This window comes from Colletotrichum aenigma (assembly GCF_013390185.1).
Source record: "Colletotrichum aenigma strain Cg56 chromosome Unknown KSG_Cg56_contig02, whole genome shotgun sequence".
NCBI classification, from domain to species: Eukaryota; Fungi; Ascomycota; class Sordariomycetes; order Glomerellales; family Glomerellaceae; genus Colletotrichum; species Colletotrichum aenigma.
The window spans coordinates 1,524,890-1,545,456 of record NW_023500908.1 but is presented as its reverse complement, the minus strand read 5'-3'; the positions used below and the strand labels follow the sequence as shown (position 1 = coordinate 1,545,456).

The following is a 20,567-nucleotide window of genomic DNA, read 5'->3' as shown; positions in this document are numbered from 1 at the left end:
TCAATTCTGGCTCTGTCTAGTTCAGGTTCTGTTCAGTTTTGGCTCTGTTAGCGACTGCTCCCTGAGTACCTGCTCACTACAAGTATAATCTGCCAAGCCAAGTGACCCACGGCTCCACACCACCACTACTAAAGATGTTAAGTAACGATTTTGGTGAAACCCAATACGCCTTTTACTGTATGATTTCAATATAAACAGTATAGTGTTATAACCTACAAATAAGGATAACAGCTAGACGACCTATTTAAGCGTTAGGCAGCTAGAATAGGATATTTATACTATAAGATTATAAGAATAATAAGGACTTATTTAGAAAAAAAGAACTATAGTATAAATTATATAATAATAAAATAAAAAATAATTAGTAGAGTACAAAAAAGAACGTTTAATAATTAGTTAGTATTACTAACTAATTATAATTACCTATATACTTAAGTAATTACTTAAGGGTAAATAAAGAATACTATTTAGAACTTATATATAGTATAACTTATTACAAACCTCTATAAAGTAAAAGTTAATTTAGCTCAACTAAAAACCTTTTTATAATTAGTAGATATCGCTAATATAGCAAAAATATTAATAGTAAGCTAATAGAGTATTAAGAATATCTCTAATTACTATAGCTACTATATAGTAAAGTTATTAATAACCTCTAGAAGCCTCTAGAAAAAGATATTAAGCTTATTAACCTAAAACAATACTTAGTAGCGCTAGCTATTAACTTATTATTAAAAGCAAATATTATTATTACTTTAAACTTTAAGATTAATAAGATATTTTATTAGTATTACTTCTAACTTAGCTAGTATATCCTCTAGCTGTTATTTATAATACTACTTATTAAAATAATTTATAAAGTGTAAGGAGCTAGCCCCTAGGCTTATTCAACATAGAGGTGCCGTCAATTAACTGTTCTAAGCTGAAGAAGGAAGAAAGGACTTTACAAGGGTAGGCACCTAACAGCGGTGAAGCAGGCTGGGTTAGGCGGCGTACTGCGGCAGAATAGTGGGTCCAACGGAGCCAGATCTCAGTAACTGCTCCAGCGAAGCCGGAGATATCAATCCAGGCTCTAGCCCGTGACAAAGCTATTTAAAGTATTATCAACTTACTCTTTGTAGTAATTCTTTTACTAAGTATTATACAAATATAATATACTAAATAATAAAAATAAAATAATTACTGTAGAAAAAGATAATAAATCTCTTATTAACTTATAATACTTCTATAACTTCTATTAAGCCTATTTAATACTACTATAGAAAAGAACCTATTATCTCTTATTAAGTAAATTAAATTATAAAGCTAATTATAAACTAATAATATTTAATCTTTATGAATATAAATAAAAAAAGCTTATATATAAAATTAGTAGTAATAACTCTAACTTAAATATAGTTATAACTACTATAAATAATCCTTAAGATTATTATTAGTAAATAAAGAGATTATAACTTTATGATATATTTTCTAGTTTAATAAATAAGAAAAAAGATATTCTATACTTATTATAACCTCTTAAAATTAATTATAACTATTACTAACAACTTATCTCTTGTATCTTTTTATCTAATAATAAAAAAGCTTTAAAATTGTATTTATCTTAACTAATACCTTCTAGTTATTTAAAAAGAGAAGATCTACTTCTAAAATATATTATTTAACATCTATATTATTATTATTTAATAATATAAAGCTTTAGATCTCTATCTTCTTCTCTATAGCTCTCTAGATTATAAAATATATATTATTCTATTAAGTACTATTATTTAAAATAAAAAAAGCCTCTTAGTATGACTTTCAGAAGATCTAGAAATCCTTAGAATCTCTATTAATATCTACTACAGCTTTTTAATACTATTTATAACGTTATAGTAATAACTAAATAAACTTAATAATATTATAAAGCTAGCTAATAAAGCTAATCTTCTATTAAAGCTTAAGATTCTCTTTATACTAGTCTATTAACTAATAGCAATCTAACTTAATTTTCAAAGTCCCCTTATTAACGCTAAAGAGGAATACTTAAACTATAAGATTAAAGATATAGCTATAATACTATATATACTAAGCTTTTATATTTATCTCTATTATCTCTAAGTTAAAATTCTAATAAAAAGCCTAGAAATAGCTATTATTAGTTATAACATTATTAGAAACTACTACTTTAATTTAATCTTAAATTTATTACTAATTAACTATATTAATAAAAGTCTCTAAAAAGATAACACTACTATAATTACTATAATATTAATAGAAAGCTAAAAACATAAAATTATGCAGCTTTATAATTATTAATAAAATAATAAATAATAGCTATAAAAATATAAATATTTAGAGATAACTATAGATTAAATAATAAATAGATTTTTAAAACTACTAAATAAAGTTCTACTATTAATAGCTTATTTTTATACTAATAGATATTATCTAAATAGTTATAAATAGATACACACTTCTATAATATCTTATTAGTAATCTTTATACTATAATACTATAGTATTTACTAAAAATGGGTACTTTTAAAATAAAACAAAAGAGATTAATAGAGATAATAGTAATTATATAGAGATCGCATAGAGTTATTGTTTTAGTTTTTAAGATATTTAAATTACTAAACTAAAACCTCTTTAGTAATAGAGAGGTTAATATATATACTAATAATAGAGAAGTAATATTATTAGAGTTTTTATCTAAATAGAGAGAGATTTTATATATATTATAAATATTTTAGTATTATTAAAATATAATTAATATAAAGAGAAAACTAAAATAACTATACTAAAATAAATACTCTATAAGAATAGATATAGCAGTAATACTAAAAACCCTTAAGCTACCTTTTAAGTTATACTCATTATAACTTTAAAAAAACCTCTTAGTATAGCCTTAAATAGTCTTAATAAAAAAGGTATTATAATCTTAAATCTAACTAAATTAATCCTACCTTCACTTTTATAATAGTTATATTTTAAATATATACCTCTTATTACTTATAATAATCTATATAAGGCCTCTAGCTGTTCAATATGATTTTTACCTGCTTAGAGCGACAGACCTCCTAACTCTACGCCTCCTGACAATACATAAAGCCTTCAGTCATATGACTATAACTCTCCTAACTTCAGCCGCACTATGCTTCTAGGTGTGAGAACCTCTTCTGACGACCCCTTTAGTTAAGGAGTTATCTTTTATGTGGTGGCGTTGCCAGGCTATAAGAGCCTCAGTGACCTATTTAGCGTTAATATAATCGGCCCCGCTATGTGCGGCGCCGCTGCTGCTAGCCTCACGCTGTGTAGCTGGCGCTGTTGCTATTCCGCTGGTTTATTCAGCCAGGGCGCGCGTTCGACTTTATGCAGTGATGTTCAGAAGGTTTACCTGCTAGTAGGAACGTATAGGGTTTCTATACTGTTTTCCTTAATTAGTAGAGGGTATAGGTTAAAGTGCCTATATAGTGTTTCTAGAATTATGCCTGCATATAGGGTGAATTTTGCTGTAGTCTTTTTGCGGGGAGGCTGTGTTAGAACTATAAACTCAATAATCTATATAAAGTTATTAATTATAAAATTTAGAGAAATAGCAGTAATAAAAGCATTTATAATCTATAAAAAATTTGAAAATATAAAACGCCTAAAATAGTATATATATTAGCAGTTAATAGTAAAATAATAATAATAATAGATATCTTCAGTTTAAAAGTAATAAAAATAATAATACATATAAATAATAAATATAAAATAAAATACTAAATATCTTTTATAAATAGTATCTAATCTTAATAATATTTATATTATTTAATTTACTATAATTACTTCTATCCTTTTAGAGATTTTAAAAAAAGTTAACTACTAACTAGTATTGTAAAAGTATTCTAAAAAGCTTTATTAGGACATATAGTAATTAAGAAGTTAGTAATAATAGTATATTTTAATAGCTAAGTATACCTAAATAAATAAAGCCCTAACTACTCTATAGCTTTTTATTAGCTAGATTATAAGATATTAAGTTAATTAATTTAATTAGAGGGGGTTGAATTAACTATTTAAGGGATAGAGATAGCCTCACTTTAACTACTTAGGTTAAATAGTTTATCAATCCAATTGCACTTACAGAGACGCTGCTCCGAGGAGCATATGCTACGAGCCTATATGATGCCAGCCTGCGTCCACCCCTTCGTAATTCGGAATCCGAAACTAGACACAAAACCCTTGGACTATCTCTGAATTATCCAAGTTCCTGCACTCTGACGCCGTCTGGTCTTATATCGCGAGAGCAATGCTTGGCATTCTAAGCCCAGGCTGAAGATAACGGGCTTGGTATCCAGCTGAGAGATGTTTTGCGCTTTGCGCCAGCTGACTAACGCCCTGAAGTCCGCCAATCGTTCATCTCAAGTCTGTTGGTTGTCGGCATCCTGAATCTACTTTTCTTCAACCCCTCTTTGCTCATTAATAGCCTCACGTAGACTATCCACAACAACGCCACATACAAGCAATAGCCCACCCATAATGACGCTTCCAACCAAAATGGCACCACTAGTCTGGACGCAGCCTGCTGTGGGCTCTGCGGCAGCCTTCCGGGAGGACGAATTTGTCTCCCTCTGGTGCGACATGTACGCCATGCTACTGAGGCTTAACTTTTGGAAACGCGAGGATGTTATATTCCCGCAGGAAGACACGGGGAGGCACGCTCAGCTGGATACCCAGCGTTTGTTGAAAGAGAAAGGGATGACCCCGAAGGCTGTCTCACTCCTTGAGCGGCTGCCTTACCCCCGCAACGCGTCGTACCGGCCCATGCGCATTTATCGCGAGGCCGACGCCATAAATTACTTGGAGGAGGATGATGTGAACGGTTGTCGCGATCCGCACGATATGGCGCAGTATTCTGCCCACCCTGATAGCTTGAATGATGCCAGCTACCTCCTGCCTCAAGACATCGCCTTAGCCCGCCCTGATGAGAGTGATGGTCTTGCCTGGATCCTGGATCTAAGTCATAGTATGTATCTTATCTTCCTTTCACCCAAGCCTATGTCATTTATGGCCCTAGGTACTGCCTTCCGTAGACTTTCGAACAGTTGAGCTGACGGGGATATCAATTAAGACGCCTTCAGATTCGTTTCTGGGTCTCTCGAAGCTCCTGCCAGAGGGGTTCCGGGTGGCCCTCCCCAGGACTACCCGGTTGAACGACCGGACGACCCGGATCAACAGAAACTGGCCAATGTACCATGCGCCAACTGTCCTACGGATGTGGATTCAGGACGTAGTCAATCTTGAACTCGTTCCGGCCTCAAGTCAAGGCGAGTACTGGAGCACTTCATCTGTAAGCTCAACGCAGTCGCCTAACCCCAAGCTCCGAGGGTTTATAAACTGAGAATTTATTGGCAGGACATTCTTGGTCAGGTGATTGGCAAGGCACTGAGACATTACGACTGGCCAGCTCAGTTCCGTGAGCAGGACTGGGCGCGTGACTCTGAGCAGATTTATCGTGCCGCAGGCGAAGTTGAGGAGCGTTATGAAGAAGCATTCGATTCACATAAGTTTGGACGAGACAGACAAGAGCTTCTTTCTAAGTGGAGGGAGGATCCAGACCTTATTCCGGATGTATGTTTGGATCTGTCATAGAAGTATGGTGAGATTCTCACGCACAGTGCATGCGATCTCTCAATGTGTTGATTCCAGCGACTACTCATCTTGTTGAACGCCACTGTATCGGCTCCAGTGCATACAAAGCTCGAATACATCAACCTTTTCCCACTAATTCAAACATACTTATGCTCTTGGAGATAGCACTGGTGTCGCCGTTGCTGTTGGGAGACTCTCCTGCAAGCTTCTACCAATCATGGACCAAAGATTTTGCTCAGCGGCTCTGATCTGCTTTTCCATTGGATCAACTACCGTCGCCACGGCTTCAAGGGAGGTCGGCATGGGATTTGCTTCAACGTCAAGCCCTAGAGTCGCCTTCTCGTCAATGCAGTTAAGTGAGCGATGAGGCAAGATCCTTGGATGTTCTTGCAATTCCTCTGGCGTTGCACGCCGCGACTGATTTCGTTCATCCACAATGTCGAAGCCATTCTCTTCTGAAAAGTAACGACACCGTCACTTCAGCGCGGAAGAACATGATTGTGGGTCACGGAAAGAGGATGAGACAGAAGGTATCTCGCCGAATCGATGCCCACGCCATCCCAGTTTAATACCATGGATAGTTGACCAGGAGAGGAGAGCCCGGGTCGTTGAATTTCGCGACCTGCGGCGGCCTTTGGACCAATGGCAACGTCTGCTTCCAGTTTCGGTACAATTGGAGGCACTCAAAGAAGCGTTCCCCAACTGCGACGGCCACCTCCGCCGTTGACGGCATCTCGACACCGCAACCCACCCAACTTGGAATAACGTTGGTGGCTCTAATTGCTGCGGCCTCAGAGCTCATGTCTGGTCTGCGTGCGCATTCTAGGTTGATCCTTCACGATCCCAGAGCAGTTCAGAGATTGGATCTAGAAAAGAATCTTAGTTAGCATATAGCATTTTGATTGATCAGACAAGTCTTGGGGAGAAACAATGCCAAAGCCAATTGCGCCTCTCAGACTGCCTGCGTCGTGTATCTGACTTGAAGACACTGAGCTGCAGTTTTGTTCAGCGGCAGCCAATATAGGAATAGTGGTGCACTCAGCGCAGCTCCCCCTTCATAAGCCACCATTGAATGTAGAGCTGAGTGGCTCAGAAATAAAAATAATATCTCAGCCTCTTTACCTCTACGCTCCGAGACCTCATATACTGATCCCTTGCAGCTGAGTTCATGCCCCGCGTTGTCAACATTGGCAGCATAACATCACGCGGTCAAGCTGTTGTCTTGGGGAAATGAGGTTAAGACACCACCACTCTATGCGACGCGCTGAGACATAAGTCATCTCGAGATGGTCCAAATATGCTGCGCGATTCTGATGAAGCTGTAGATATTCGGCACTTAAGCCCAAGATTACCCGCACAACTTCGGCCGCGATCTCTGTTCCTCAACATCAGGGTGAAGTTCAGATTTCACCACCAGGGGCCATTCTACTTCCATCGAAATGAATATTTCCACATTCCTGACCATATTCTCCGTTGCGCCCGCGCTGGTGCTTGCTGCAAGCTGCAGCAATAACTGCGGTCGGCAAGTCGCTGGAGCAGGACGACGAGACCCTCCTCTCTCCACAAGATCATCTCTGTGTTCAGAGTTCGTGACTACCTTTGTCACAGTCGCACGTGGGTATGGATTGTGCCACGTCTTTCGGACATTACAATCATCGACTGACGTTGTATCAAACCACCCACTGACACACCGCAATCGCGCGAAGAACCCTCGGTGCCGATTGTCACGGGTATCAAGCCTACTTATGCCAGCGCTTGTCCCGATCCAATCGCCTACTGGTCCGCTTGCCAATGCTTCACCGGGATCAAGGCCACCACCATCACGATAGTGGCGGGTGCGGCGACAATGAGCAGCACAATTTCATCCTCAAATATTATCAGCACACCTGCTGTTACGACGACCGCAACACCCACGTCCTATTCTGCATCCCCTTCGTGCACAGTCGGTGCAGAGTTCGCGCTTCATATTATCAAAGAGGAATCAGACCTGTGCCAGAATATGCTCCAAGACCCATACTTCGAGCCTCCCAACTACGACATCAAAGGTCTCCTCCAAGACCGACGTCCTGTTGGCGTCGGCATTGAGCGGTATCCTGATTATTACCAGCGAGATGACAGCGTACCCATCAGCTATGGCGGCGTCGAAGGTCCCCCTGGATCTAGTATGAGATGCAACATCCTTGTGCACCGCGGCTATATAAAAGCCACCTTACCCGGCGCTTACGAGTTTCTCGTGACCGAATCCCCACGCGAGGATGTCATGTTTGTGTGGTTCGGCGACAAGGCTAAGTCTGGGGCCTTCAACGCCAGTAACGCCGATATCGTCGTGCCGAACGATAGCGGGTGGCTTTACCGCTTTTTCGTTTATTTCAGGGACGCCTCTGAGTTCATACCTTTCCGCATGTTCTGGTCCCATGGGAAGGGAACACCTGGTAGCTTCTCCGTGGGAATCTTCCCAACGTATCCTGTGGGCCTAGACGAGGACGTGGAGCCTGAAAATCCAGTTTTCTACTCGAACTGCTCTGGTAGCAATAGCCCTGCTCCGGCTTGGCCTTCCTGGGAAAGTGAGGACTACTCCGGAGGAAACTGATCAAAGATGGTTTACCTGAGAGAGCGGGTAGACTCCCAAAAAGAAAGGTTCCCCATAGGGGGCAGACATGGAACTTTCTATCTGCATTGCTAAAAGTCAAGGAGCATACTTCAAGCCGCGGAAAACATGTGCGGACGAATTTTTAAAAGAGATTCGCATCTAAATAATATCTTTCTGCAAAACAGCTAAGGTCCTGGGATAGATCTTCGGCACTGAGCACCCATCAGGTTGATCTACACTGAAGCTATACATGTTAAGTACTCGACTTTTTTTTTGAGGATGGTTGCATTGGCTGGGTTTTATCACTTCGGCTTTTTCTCTGTAATGTATTCCTTAGGTATCTTGGAAGCTTGGAAGTTTAGATGCTGGTGTTGCACATAGTTGAATGACGAGCGAGTATGAAATGAAAGGCCGTGAGGGGCCTTCTCTGACCAAAGACTGTATTATTATTCTAATGCGTCCGGTAATGCGAAGCTTTTGAGAGACTTAGTGAGTCATACGCCGCGTACTCGAAACACTGTGTCTTGATCTTGCTTTGGTGCGTCCGCAAGCAATTGGTTTATTATTTGGCCGGGCTCCCACCGCTAGGGGGAGTAGGGCGAGGAGAAGGGACGGCCATGATTGCTAGTTTGAGCGTTGAAGGTGACAAGTTCTAATTGTCGATGCGGTGGTTTCTTGCTGCTGTGATAGATCGGAAGCAAGTTTTCAAATGGGAACGCGAATCTTTTATAGGGTCTCATGACTATGCGAGGAACATGGTGAACAAAAAACATAATCAGTGATTAGCAGAAATCATGAAGTCAACTTTGTCCTAGGCATCATCTCATGTCCGAAGACTCGTCGTGCCCAACACCGCGCATGGCATAGTGAATCCGGGGGAAGCGCAAGTGATTCATAGCCTTTTCGAGACCTCCGAAAGCTTTCAATAATAGTAGGTTGCGCTGTGGGAGCTTCTCTGCCTCTCCTTTCGAAAGACGGTTTACCCATGGAAGGCATGAAGCAGCTGTAAAACCCCATCGTCCCTAAAAACTCATGTAGCAATCACGCACAGGTCCCAGCTGTCAGTTACCAAGTGGATATCAATCTTTATCTCATTAAGCCGCCAAACGCCAAGGATAATAACGCCGTTCCATCATGCTACTTACTTGGGGACCAACTTGATGTTGTACTCAAGCTCCCAGGGAGCCTTGACATCGCCTTTCCTTTCCAAGAACCTCACAGTGAGGCCATCCTTCACTGCGAAGACAGAGTCATCCTCGAGGTACTTGGAGTCCTCGTCAAAGATTTGTGTCGTGACAGACTGGAAGCTTTCTGAGCGGACCTGTAGAGCTGTTAGGATGGATACTTTTACAGTGGCAGGAGTTAGGAGTATCTTACAATCAGGTGAATGTGAGCCGGTCTGTATGGGTGGCGGTGAAGAAGTCCCAGCAGTTTTCCAGCTGGGCCATCGTCGGGAACCTGTGCATCATGTCAGCAAGGAAATTGTTCATGGCTATTCAGCGTCAATACTCACGGGGTAGGGAGTCGGTCGCAGGCAGTAGAAACCGTAGCGGCCCTCCGAGTCAGTCTTGAACACGCCACGCAGGTTGTGTTCAGGCTGATCAGCGTCTTGTTGCTCGTACAAACCTAAAAAGCATATCAGATTGATGCCCCTGCATCTGAAAATTCAGGGGTTCCATACCATTTGTTGAGGCTTGCCAGACATCAACCGACGCGTTGGCCAACGGCTTTCCGGTGTTGGAGCATGTTACTTGACCGTACATCCACGCAACCTGACCGTCCTCTGGGACCTTGAGCACGATCGTGCTGCCGTTGCTGCGAACGGGAGTGTCGGCGCGCCAGAAGGGGCCGAGGATAGCCGTCGCGGTGCCGGGCTGGCCGTTCCTCGTCGCCACCCGGTTTGTAATATCATCAACAAGCCTGTCTCCGGTGTCAGTCTAACTCACATTGACATTTGTGTTCCTGCGATACGTACGATTCGAGTCCAATAACGTCGCACAGGAGCTGACCCTCATTGCGACGGTCGTTACTCATCTGGCCCGCCCAGTTGATCATATTGACGCCCATCATCCACTCATCCGTGGTGAGATCGACCTCACGCGCAAAGTCGTGGATGTGCTGGATGAAGGAAGTGAGAATGACACGGAGCCTGGGGTCGGTCTCCTTGCCCATGGAGGCAATGACCTGCTTCGTGAAGTCTTGGCCGAGGCCGACATCTTTGTTCTGTAATGAGCCCATGATTGATAGTGTTGAGTGTGTTTTTTCTTTCACGACAAAACTGCGAAATGGTGAAGCTGGGCGATGAGCAGGTCGAGGATGGTTCGCAGACAGGCTACTTAAGACGAACCAAGTTACGCCACAGGTGGTCTTTGTTCTCCGTCCCGCAGTTGGAGGGAAAGATACTTATCCCAATCATCGTTTGTGTATTACTCGCCATTTTTCCTGCTTTGTCAGTTGATTGCACGTGTCCGGCGGGTACTGCCGGCCGTCGACTCCTCTGTTTGCTTTTGGGCCGGATACGCCCCCCCGGTTCCGGGGTGGTATTCCCATTTCGGGTACGGGGAAGAGGATCCGACGCAAGGGGCATCTGCCGAGATCTCCCATTTTCTGGCGAGTCTGGCCTGACGACGCCCGTGGCCCGGTGCTTCGTGGACTGGGGCCCCCGCACTTTAGGTTATCTTTGTGGAGATTCGCGCGCGGGAGGATGGGGATGGTGGTGGTGGCGGTCCGCTGCTAATCGTGACTGTGAGTTCATGTCTTTGTGTTGCTTTGGTGCGTTGGCATGTCCCCGAAACGGTCGGCTTCGCGTCGGGAAATGCACCGGCGGGTATGGGCGGGGCTATCTTGGACCCTGTTCTGTCACGTCGCTTTGAATATTGGTCGCCCAGCATGGTGTCTTGATGATTGAATCTGGCTACTTTTTGATTGAAATGCTTCAATTGAACGTGCATCGAGTTGTAGTTGCGATAAGGCATTGAGAAAGTTACACGAGAATTAGTCTATCATGGTTGAGGGTCCACAAGTCGTCTACGGTGTACAAAGCTCAACCTTTCACAACGCCATTCGTGCCGTTGATACCGTTGGTGTGACCTTCTATCAGATGATCCTCTTCCGGTCCGAAATCCCAACTTGCTGCATCTGTGCCGTTTGGCCTGCTCGCTCTCTTGAATCCAATATCGATGCCGTCAATCTTGACCACAGGTTTCACGGCCTCAACCTCTGCCTTGTATCCCTTTGAGTACCACTTTTCGCGAATCTCCTTCGAGCTGAAAAGCTCTGGAGCGTAGCGCTTCATGGCCTTCAGTGCTGTGCCTGAGATTTGATCGACGCTGTGGCTGTGCCTCAAAGCGAGGAAGTCATCACCCGCCAACTTCAACAGCTCGCGTCCGACTTCTTCTGGGTACTGCCCAACTTTGATGAGGAGCAGGTCGTATTGCAGGAGAGATGCTTTGCCGTGCCACGAGCCACCCTTGGTAGCTCTGTTGTAGAGACCGGTTAGAGCCGCAATGGCACCCATGCAGCCCGTTCCATAATCAGAAATGGGGAAAGGGGGAACAACCGGCTCATCCAGCCCCATGAAACGGCCTTGCGCCCACGCCACACCACTGACCTATGATCATGTTAGTCGATGATCGATAATAGCAAGGGACTGAACTCACGCAGTCTGCAATCTGTTGCCATCCAGGCCGTGATGCCCACTCTCCCTGGTAACCGAAGCAGTTCTCGTTGACGTAGACGATACCCTTCCTGCGGTCCTTGGCGAGTTTCGTCAGAGCAGTCGCGCCGTAACCGAGCTTCTCCAAGGCACCAGGACGATACCCGTCAAGAACGACATCCGCTTCCGCCAGCAGGGCCTCGAACTGTGTTCTTCCCTCTGGCGTCTTGAGATCAAGGTCGGCCGCGTGCTTTCCCATGTTGCCATCGACTTGGAAAAACGGCACATCGCTGAGGTTGGGGCTTGTAATCTTCAATACATCCGCGCCATACTCGCCCAAGATACGTCCGATTACCGGCCCAGCGATGATGCGACACAGCTCAAGCACTTTGACACCAGATAGAATGCGCTTGTCGGATGTACTAGGTAGCGGCGTTGGAGGTGTTGAGTTCTCCAGGTTGTCAACGCTCCAAGGAGGGAGGCTGACGTTTGTCTTGCCCTGTAAGGAAAGCCGTCAATATTATATGGGGAATGTGAGATGTGAGATTGATTTACATGAGGTGTGCGAAGGAAGTCTTCATGCTTGAGTACGGGTACGCCAGCCTGGCGTTTCTCTGCATTCATGCGCTCCAGCTCTTCAGTGGTGTAATTCTTTACATGAGATTCAATTGCATCGACAATTGCGTCATGATCATCCTTCAGGTCCGGTCTGAACGGCTCCAAGCCTATCATGCCAAGAGTCGTTGATGCCTCAAGTGATCCATGAATGTGGTAGTACTCTCCTCTTTGCTTAGTTTCGTACAGGTTTGCTGACATGCGACGGTACGGATCGGATTGCGCTTTTAGCAAGTCCGTGTCTGGGACAGTTAGATCTACTTGATCCGCCGAGTGGTGAGAACCGTGATTGTGAGCTCACCTTTCAGCATCTTCTTGACCCCTTTGTCCAACTTTCCATAGCCGCCAACAGTCGCCAAATACGCCTGAATCAAGAACGCAGTGCTCTTCTCCAAGCTCACTGTGACCGTTGGCTCAGTGTTGGTTCCAAACTTGGTAGCTGCAAGCGCTCCAGCAACACCACCCTCAATGGCCTTCAGAGCTGAGGCCAACTCCGTTTCCTTAAAGGGAATAGGAAAGTACGGCAGGTCGCGAGTCGCAGTGAGCTGCACATTTTTGGTGATTTTTTCAGCTTCAGCAGGTATCTGCACGGTGCCGAGGACAAAGTCCAAAATGCGCTTCGTTTCGGCGACGGCTGAATATGCTTTCTCGGCCATGATGAGTTTTTGTCGATGCAAAGAGACGTCAAAACTCCCTAGCTGGGCAGGAAATCCAGCTAACACAGGTGATAAGAGAGCGCCGGCCGGGGTGCGTTCATGTAGTACCGTCCCGTACCCGCACTTCACGTCTTTGCGCCTCGTGACTATCACACCTTCAGCTCCATCAACCCTCGGAGAGGAGCATCCATTCTTCCTTGGTCAAGTTTGGAATTTGCCTTCATCCCAGGAGCCAATAATCCGTTCGCTCTCGTTCTTTCCTCCGTCCGATTCGTGGCCTAGTGTCACAGCGACGAACATCGAAACGTTGGACCCGTAATCGGGTATCGGGTGGCCATTGCTGCGCTTCCAATGAAAGCAACGCAATTGCCCTTCGGGAAGAGCATCCAAAGGACCCGGCTTCCGATATCGTCGGAATCCGGGTCTTCGCTATGAGCGCTACTGCGGGTCTAGCTTGAGGGGGGCGCTGACTTGGGTGGTTGGGCGTGCTCGGACATGGGGGTTTTTCTCGGCTTTGAGAGGGTTGTCGGATGAGGGCTTGACGCGTCGGATAAGGGCCCTCGGCGTCTCGTGCTTATTGGACAGGGCGACTACCACTTTGCTATCTACTTTTCTTGCGAAGTGGTGTCCAGAGAGACTAGGACCTGTGTCCTTGCTGGCTCGGTCAATTATTCACCGCTCCGCCTTTGCTGTCACTTTTCATGTTGATCGTCTTTGGCCTCACTGCCGCCATGCCGATACTGCGGGGAAAGCCCATCATGGAGCGACTGAGAAGCCAAGACTTGGTTGAGGTTGAGGTGTTGAAGTGGGCGGGCAGAGGAGATAAAAAAGAGAGCATTACACAAGACATTCAACAACTGTTTCCTCTTTGAAATGGCTAGTGGCGATTGGTCGTCCGTCTTGGCCAATAGTCTGTGATACCCTAGCTGTATCTTGCATTGAGAGCCGCGGATACAGCACTCTGCTGTGTGCCGAGCTAAGCGTCCGACGATCCCGCCCCAAAGCCCGATTCTTCAAGAAAGAAGCACAACCAATGCTGTCACGACAGATGTCAAAATGGACTAGCTCATTGGACCGTCCCTTTCTACACCTTTCCCCATTGCTTCTGAGTTGCTACCCCCCCTGGCCCCGTCATGGCTATCAAGTCGCCCGGCATGCCGCGCCGTGGAGGGGCGCAAAATCTGGGGAAATTGATGACCTGGGAGCTCCCCTGGAAAAGTGTTCCCCCGCAGGAGCTGAGGCTGCTGTGCCGCAGTGAGTTTGCCCCGGATTTTGGCACTGCAGCAGGCTGGGCTGGCTGTTTGACCCAAGAAATCATAGCGGTAATTTTTTCCCTCTTTGCCACGCGTTCCCGTTTTCGCCGTTGCTGTAGCCAACCAACCAACCCAGCGCACGATTTGCGTTTCACAAGAAGTTCAGTTCGGAAGAGAGACGAGAAGATTAAGGGTTTCTGGGTAAGATTTCAGCATCCAGGCAATGCCGACGAAAAGGGTCCGACAGAGCGAACGGCGCAGATGCGTCAAAGCCTGCGGCAACTGCAAGCGGCGGAAAGAGCGCTGCGACGGCCAGCAGCCCTGCAGGCGGTGCGTTATCCGCAGAGTCGAGAGCGACTGTTCCTTCAGCGGTCCGACGACAACAACCTTCCCGCCTGAGGGCTCAGCTTCATCGGCGAGGAGTCCTCCTCCGACGCAGCAGCAGCAGCGTGTGGCTATTGACGGAAGCCCGGCAAGTCGAGGAGACATCTTCCATTCATATGGCTCAACGGCCTCTTTCCAAGAAGCCCACGGGGTCTCGCCGAACCACCACCACAGACGCGCATCTTCGCAAGTGTGCCATCTCTCGCCCAACACGGTGGTACCCCAGATCTCACGGCTCATTGGCGATGGCCGCGGCCGCTTCATGTTCATTGGCGATGCCGCCAACCTGGCCTTCCTGAAAGTCATCCGCCGGCTGGTCCGCGACCGCGTCGGGTCGTGCCCGTTCACTGATGATCCCCTGAGACATCTCATGGTTGAGGCAACTCCAGAAGGACGCCCGAAATGGATCATCACCAACCCAGCAGATATCCCAGCAAAGCCCAGCCCCGAACAGGCAAGGTACCTACTCCGGTGGTATCTGCGGGCAACCAACTGCATACTAGAGGTGTTTGACGAAGCAGAGCTCTTGAAGGATCTGGAAAAGTGGCTCCGTGGGGAACCGACGAGTCACGATGAAGAAGCCATGAACTGCATCTTCTTCCTCACGTTCGGCATCGGGGCTCAGAGATGTCCTGATGATCGAGACGCTGACGCCGAGAAGTACTTCAACTATGGACGGTTTCTGGCGGTCTCATACGCAATGGAGAATCCAACGAACAACACCGTCAGCACTTACGTCTTGCTCACCGTCTATCTCCTTGGCGCATCCAGGCGCAACTCAGCTTTCATGCACCTCGGCGTCGCAGTCCGCGCAGCTCATGCACTGGGTATACACAAAAAAGACAACTCATCTCTCTTCCCGATTCATGAGCAAGAAACTAGGGAGCGTCTGTGGAAAGCCCTTCGAGTTTTAGACTTGTTTCTTGCGGCTTCATTAGGACGGCCTTTGGCCACTACAGAATCCCGGGACTTCTCATCAACCGACAACCACTCAGCCTCGCTGGAGCTATGTTCCATCTTTGAGTCCATCCTCAACGATGTCTACGCCAAGCGCATGGTTACGACAGACACCTTGGAGCGCATCAGCGAACAACATCGTCGCTGGGCTGCACGGTTCAGCGATGGTCTTGCCGCCGATGGCGTAAAGTCAGGCATGTATGTTGAGGCGGAGGATGGTGAAAAGTACCCCAATGTGGGACTCTACCACATGAAAGAAGCATACTACTGGAGCATCATGCTACTCTCACGACCGTTTCTCATCGACTTTGTCTCAAGGAACATGGCTCGATCACAAAACATGTCAACATGGCATGACGAGCCACAGCTCTCATCATCGTCTGATCAACTGCTGGTTCACGCTTGCGTAGACTCGGCAATCCGCACCATCGACCTTTTATCGGGCCTCATCACCGATAAGAACGTCTCCAAGCGACATCCTTTCGTCATCAACTCGGTGTTCGTGTCGGCCCTGGTGCTTGGTCTTGCCGTGTTCGGTGACCTGGACAGCACCTTCCCGCTCGACAAGAGCTTAGCAGACGCCCAGGCGCTCCTACGACGGTTCAGCAAGCATGATCCAGTCGCAAATAGGGAGTTGTCCATAGTTGAACATCTGCAAGGCGCCTGCGTCTTGTACACAGAAAGGAGGGCTCGGCGTAAAATGGAGTGCCAAGGAATGCTCATAGGCGAGCTCTTCGGAAGCGTTCATGATGGTGCGTCACTATCGAATGACGCTTCAAGGATGGGGTCCACAAGTTTCGGTCGTGAGTCCCGGATGTTCGGCGGTCAAAGGCTACACAGCACTTCGGATGCGGAAGAGTTGAGCAGCATAGAGCAGAACGCTTCCTTGACGACAGGGAGCTCCGATGGTCACCCGCTGGGCGGAGCGGAGCAAGCAAGAGGGTCCAATATCACTCAGGCTCTGACACCATCGACCGACATCTTACTTCCTATGTCACCACGGACGCTGCTGTTCGATTCGTACGCACATGATATGCCATTCTTTCCTACTATGGACGTGGGCCTGTCACATCTGGGATACACCGATGAGATGATGATGCCGGAAACTGGTGCGTTACTTGATCCACCATGTTGAGGGGAGCGATGACATATATGCACATGTAAAGTAGCGACAATACGAATTAATGATACCGTAATGACCAAGACAAACACGAATTAAGTTCGCTCGTGGCTTCATACCCAGTAACCCAGCTGCCCCTTACTTTCATGTCGGTTATGTCGATAACATGAGCGATACTAAGACCGCAAATGGTGACTCCGAAAAACTTGCGGAAACATATTCCATTACTAGTTGTCGCTTACCAAGACAAGAATGCAGCTCATACAGGCAAATAAACGCGTCGACATTAACAACTTGCTCAAAAGACCTCCCCAGCTGACCGCCTCAATGCCGCAATAACGTCATTCGGCCTGCTCAAAAATGGCGAGTGACTAGCATCCATCCGTTCAATAACAACATCCACTTTAGAGGCATCGATCATCTGCTGCTGCGCTGGCGGCGGGATCGCGTTGTCCCGCTCGCAGAGGATGTAAGTCACCGGGATGTCTCTCCAGGCGGCATATGTGAGCTTGCTGAAAAACGTCCTGTAGCTGTGGCACTTGAGCCCAAGCACCGCCTCGGCGGCCGCCTTCTCGTCAAGGTCATTGTAACATATTTCTATGGGCCGTTCGGCGTCGACGATGGTGTCATTCTCTGACAACCTGAACCAAGGCAACGGTTGGCCTTGGAGCATGTCGATGAGTGAGACCCCTTTTAGCCGGTTAGTCTCTGTCATATAAGCCACTAGGAAATGGTTTCATTTGTTACCTTCAGGAAGCAGAAAAGCAGCGCAAAAGATCAGGCGGACAATGCCCCCCGGCTTGCCCTCCCTCTTACGTGTTGCTGTATCAAGCCCTCGGCAGGCTTCAGAGCCAACTACACCGCCATAACTGTGCATGAACAGCACCACCTCTTCGCCATTGTCGACAGCCTTCTCAATTGCTTGCCGAATAGCCGCGACGTCGGGCTCAAAGTCCATCAGCGGTGGGTTGGCTCCGTAGGAAGGCAACTGGACGGACACAGTGTTGTAGTCGAGAGCTTCAAGCTGCGAAGTCACAGGCCGAAAGCGAGTCGCGCAGTGCCACGCACCAGGTACAAAGATAAAGGTTGGTTTAGTCGCCATTGTTGCAGCCGTCTGATGGAACTCAAAAGCCAGTCTGAGGTCTGACCATCACCGTGACTCAATGACAGCGGTGGGGCAGGCCTTTTAAACTCTTTCCCACCCCGTGGGAAACAACCCTTCCTTAGATCTCGAGATTCATCTTGACAGAATCCGGGGAATCTGGGGAAGATACCCGAATTTCCCCAGGCATTGAGTGCCTCTCGGATCGGGCTCCGGCCAGGGCGGTGCGACAGGAACTATCGACAAGACTAAAATTAGACGGACATTTTTTTGTGGCGTCTGGGGTAACTAACACGCAATGGCGCCCACATGGCAATTCTTCAACGCTCAGAGACAACGAACAATCTTCAACAGCCGAAGCTTTAAAGTTTCGGAGAGCATGCAACGGACAAGATTAGTTCGATGCATGATCCCCATTCATCCATCCCCCTCGTTTCACCTCACTGCCGATATTGAGAAGTGATACTACCCGGGTCAATGCACGCCCCTAAAAACCGTCACCCGAAGGCTGCTTCGGCTAGGCAGCTGGTGGACTTTCTAGAATCAACCCAATTCCCGAAGCCGAAGATGCATAACCCGTGACCCGACAGCGCCAGCCAATACGCCACCTCAAGAACGTCAGCACAACGTGGACGCCCCATCCGAAGATCATCGACGCTGCTTGTCCGTGAATTTCGGGGCCCGGGACTATCGGCAAGAATTGTCGGTGGCAGCCGATGGGTCCTCCCGGTGGGTGCTGCCATTAATTTTGTCGTCGTCGGCGTCATAGGTCTCATCCGAGTAGCCGGTGAAGCTGTAAGGGACAAGCTCTGCTGCAGGTATTTTCATTTTCGGTGGTTTGCGCCGTGTACTTTCCTCATGCATATCTTCATAGAAATACCTTTACCTTGGAACAAGACCAAAGATTTTTGAGTCAGCTCGATTATTCGTTTCAAAGCACAAGGCGATAAGGTGACAGACAGCACGTGCCCGTCCTATTCATTTCCGCGACCGAACTCTATTCCTTCTTGGCACCCTTCACATCATCAACCCACACGCATCGAAGATGACGCCGCCGCCAGAGTTTTGCCTGCCTCCGAACAAGGACTTCAACGTCGCTGTGGTCGGAGGCGGCATCGCCGGCCTGACGTTGACCCTCCAGCTCCTGCTCCAGCGGATCCCGACGACGCTGTACGAGCAGGCGCCGCAGTTCGGAGAGATCGGGGCCGGCGTCTCGTTCGGGCCCAACGCGCTGAGGGCCATGTCCCTGATCTCGCCGCACGTCCGGAACGCGTTCGAAGCCCAGGCGACGTACAACCAGTCGGAAGACCACAAGGGCGTGTGGTTCGACTTCAGGTACGGCGAGTCCTGCGACGGCAAGCACCGGGAGGGCGACCTAATCTACCGCCTGGAGTGTGACGGCGGTCAGACAAGCATTCACCGCGCTCACTTTCTGGATGAGCTGGTGAAGCTGCTGCCGGACGGGATTGCCAAGTTTGGCAAGCGCTGTGTGGACTATGAGGATGATGGGAAGAGCGTGTTGTTGAAGTTCCAGGACGGGACGACAGCGAGACACGATGCGGTGATTGCTTGCGACGGCATTAAGTCCAAGCTGCGCAGCGTCATGCTGGGAGAGAACGATCCAGCCGCTAAGGCTGTGTTCTCTGGAAAGTGCGCTTATCGAGGACTGATTCCCATTAAGGAAGCTCAAGAGCTGCTTGGCGAAGAGCTGGCCGGGAACGCCCAGATGTACTGCGGGAGGCATGGTCACATTTTGACCTTTTCCGTAGCCAAAGGCAAACACATGAATGGTAAGTTTGCAACAGAGGCGCTTCAAAAAGGCGTTTGAGGTTAACAAAAGGCTTCAGTGGTTGCTATGCGCAGTAAAGACGACTGGAAATCAGACAACTGGGTCGTGTCAGTCAACAAGGAGGAAATGCTTGCCGATTTCGAAGGCTGGAGCGAGCAAGCCCGTCGGATCATCCAGATGATGCAAAAGCCCGATGTCTGGGCCCTATTCGACCACCCGCCCAGTCACACATATTTCAAAGGAAGGGTGTGCCTCCTCGGCGACGCAGCCCACGCCTCAACACCTCACAAGGGCTCCGGAGCCGGCATGGCGATTGAGGATGCATACGTAATGGGCAACCTGTTGAGTCTGATATCCAGCCCCAAGGAGATCGAGCCTGCGTTTGCTGTGTACAACAAGACGAGGAAGGAGAGGTCGCAGAACTTGGTCACGGACAGCCGCGAGCAGGGGCAGTTGTACGAGTTGGAGTTGAAGGACGACCCAGAGTGGATCGCCGAGAACTTGTCGACCCGCATGGATTGGATATGGAAGTACGACTTGACCCAAGAGTTGGAGAAGGGCAGGCGGATGCTGGAAACGAAGGCGCAACTATGATTGGCTGGCTTCTAGGTGTAAACGGGATTGGTATGCTTATACTAGGTTAGCGATATTCTCAACAAGGCCCTTTGATTTCTGGACCAAGTGGCGTCGGTAGTGATATCCGCTGGTGTTTTAGTTATGGAACCAGTTGTGGTATGGTAGTTAGCTGACTTGTCGGACTGTTTATTGATCTGGCGAGTTTCTGTACTAATCGATCCGACGAGTTTGTTTACTGATCCGACAAGTTTG

The 20,567-nt window shown here is 47.3% G+C and overlaps 7 protein-coding genes across 7 annotated transcripts; 4 read left to right on the top strand and 3 right to left on the bottom strand.

The window, feature by feature from the left end:
- Window positions 1-4,523: 4,523 nt before the first annotated feature.
- On the top strand, window positions 4,524-5,618 carry CGCA056_v002439 (uncharacterized protein; the record flags this gene model as incomplete). Its single annotated transcript, XM_037317697.1, has 3 exons — window positions 4,524-4,992; window positions 5,072-5,316; window positions 5,382-5,618. 3 exons carry the CDS (start codon window positions 4,524-4,526, stop codon window positions 5,616-5,618), a joined length of 951 nt encoding a protein of 316 aa, XP_037184303.1.
- A 1,846-nt stretch (window positions 5,619-7,464) lies between these two features.
- Window positions 7,465-8,208, top strand: CGCA056_v002438 (uncharacterized protein; the record flags this gene model as incomplete). The annotated part of the gene is made up of 1 exon (XM_037317696.1): window positions 7,465-8,208. One exon carries the CDS (start codon window positions 7,465-7,467, stop codon window positions 8,206-8,208), a length of 744 nt encoding a protein of 247 aa, XP_037184302.1.
- A 1,141-nt stretch (window positions 8,209-9,349) lies between these two features.
- Window positions 9,350-10,446, bottom strand: HQD2-2 (Catechol 1,2-dioxygenase; the record flags this gene model as incomplete). Its single annotated transcript, XM_037317695.1, has 5 exons — window positions 9,350-9,529; window positions 9,586-9,666; window positions 9,722-9,834; window positions 9,890-10,128; window positions 10,184-10,446. The coding sequence occupies 5 exons, from the start codon at window positions 10,444-10,446 to the stop codon at window positions 9,350-9,352; spliced, it is 876 nt and encodes a 291-aa protein (XP_037184103.1).
- Window positions 10,447-11,251: 805 nt separating this feature from the next.
- Window positions 11,252-13,134, bottom strand: smtB-2 (Succinyl-CoA--L-malate CoA-transferase beta subunit; the record flags this gene model as incomplete). Its single annotated transcript, XM_037317694.1, has 4 exons — window positions 11,252-11,818; window positions 11,868-12,362; window positions 12,419-12,720; window positions 12,780-13,134. The coding sequence occupies 4 exons, from the start codon at window positions 13,132-13,134 to the stop codon at window positions 11,252-11,254; spliced, it is 1,719 nt and encodes a 572-aa protein (XP_037182709.1).
- A 1,476-nt stretch (window positions 13,135-14,610) lies between these two features.
- Window positions 14,611-16,863, top strand: CGCA056_v002435 (Filamentous growth regulator 27; the record flags this gene model as incomplete). The annotated part of the gene is made up of 1 exon (XM_037317693.1): window positions 14,611-16,863. One exon carries the CDS (start codon window positions 14,611-14,613, stop codon window positions 16,861-16,863), a length of 2,253 nt encoding a protein of 750 aa, XP_037184305.1.
- Window positions 16,864-17,146: 283 nt separating this feature from the next.
- On the bottom strand, window positions 17,147-17,950 carry CGCA056_v002434 (putative methylesterase 11; the record flags this gene model as incomplete). The annotated part of the gene is made up of 2 exons (XM_037317692.1): window positions 17,147-17,538; window positions 17,596-17,950. The coding sequence occupies 2 exons, from the start codon at window positions 17,948-17,950 to the stop codon at window positions 17,147-17,149; spliced, it is 747 nt and encodes a 248-aa protein (XP_037184304.1).
- Window positions 17,951-18,995: 1,045 nt separating this feature from the next.
- On the top strand, window positions 18,996-20,333 carry atA-1 (6-methylsalicylic acid decarboxylase atA; the record flags this gene model as incomplete). The annotated part of the gene is made up of 2 exons (XM_037317691.1): window positions 18,996-19,740; window positions 19,798-20,333. 2 exons carry the CDS (start codon window positions 18,996-18,998, stop codon window positions 20,331-20,333), a joined length of 1,281 nt encoding a protein of 426 aa, XP_037184308.1.
- Between the last annotated feature and the right edge of the window lie 234 nt (window positions 20,334-20,567).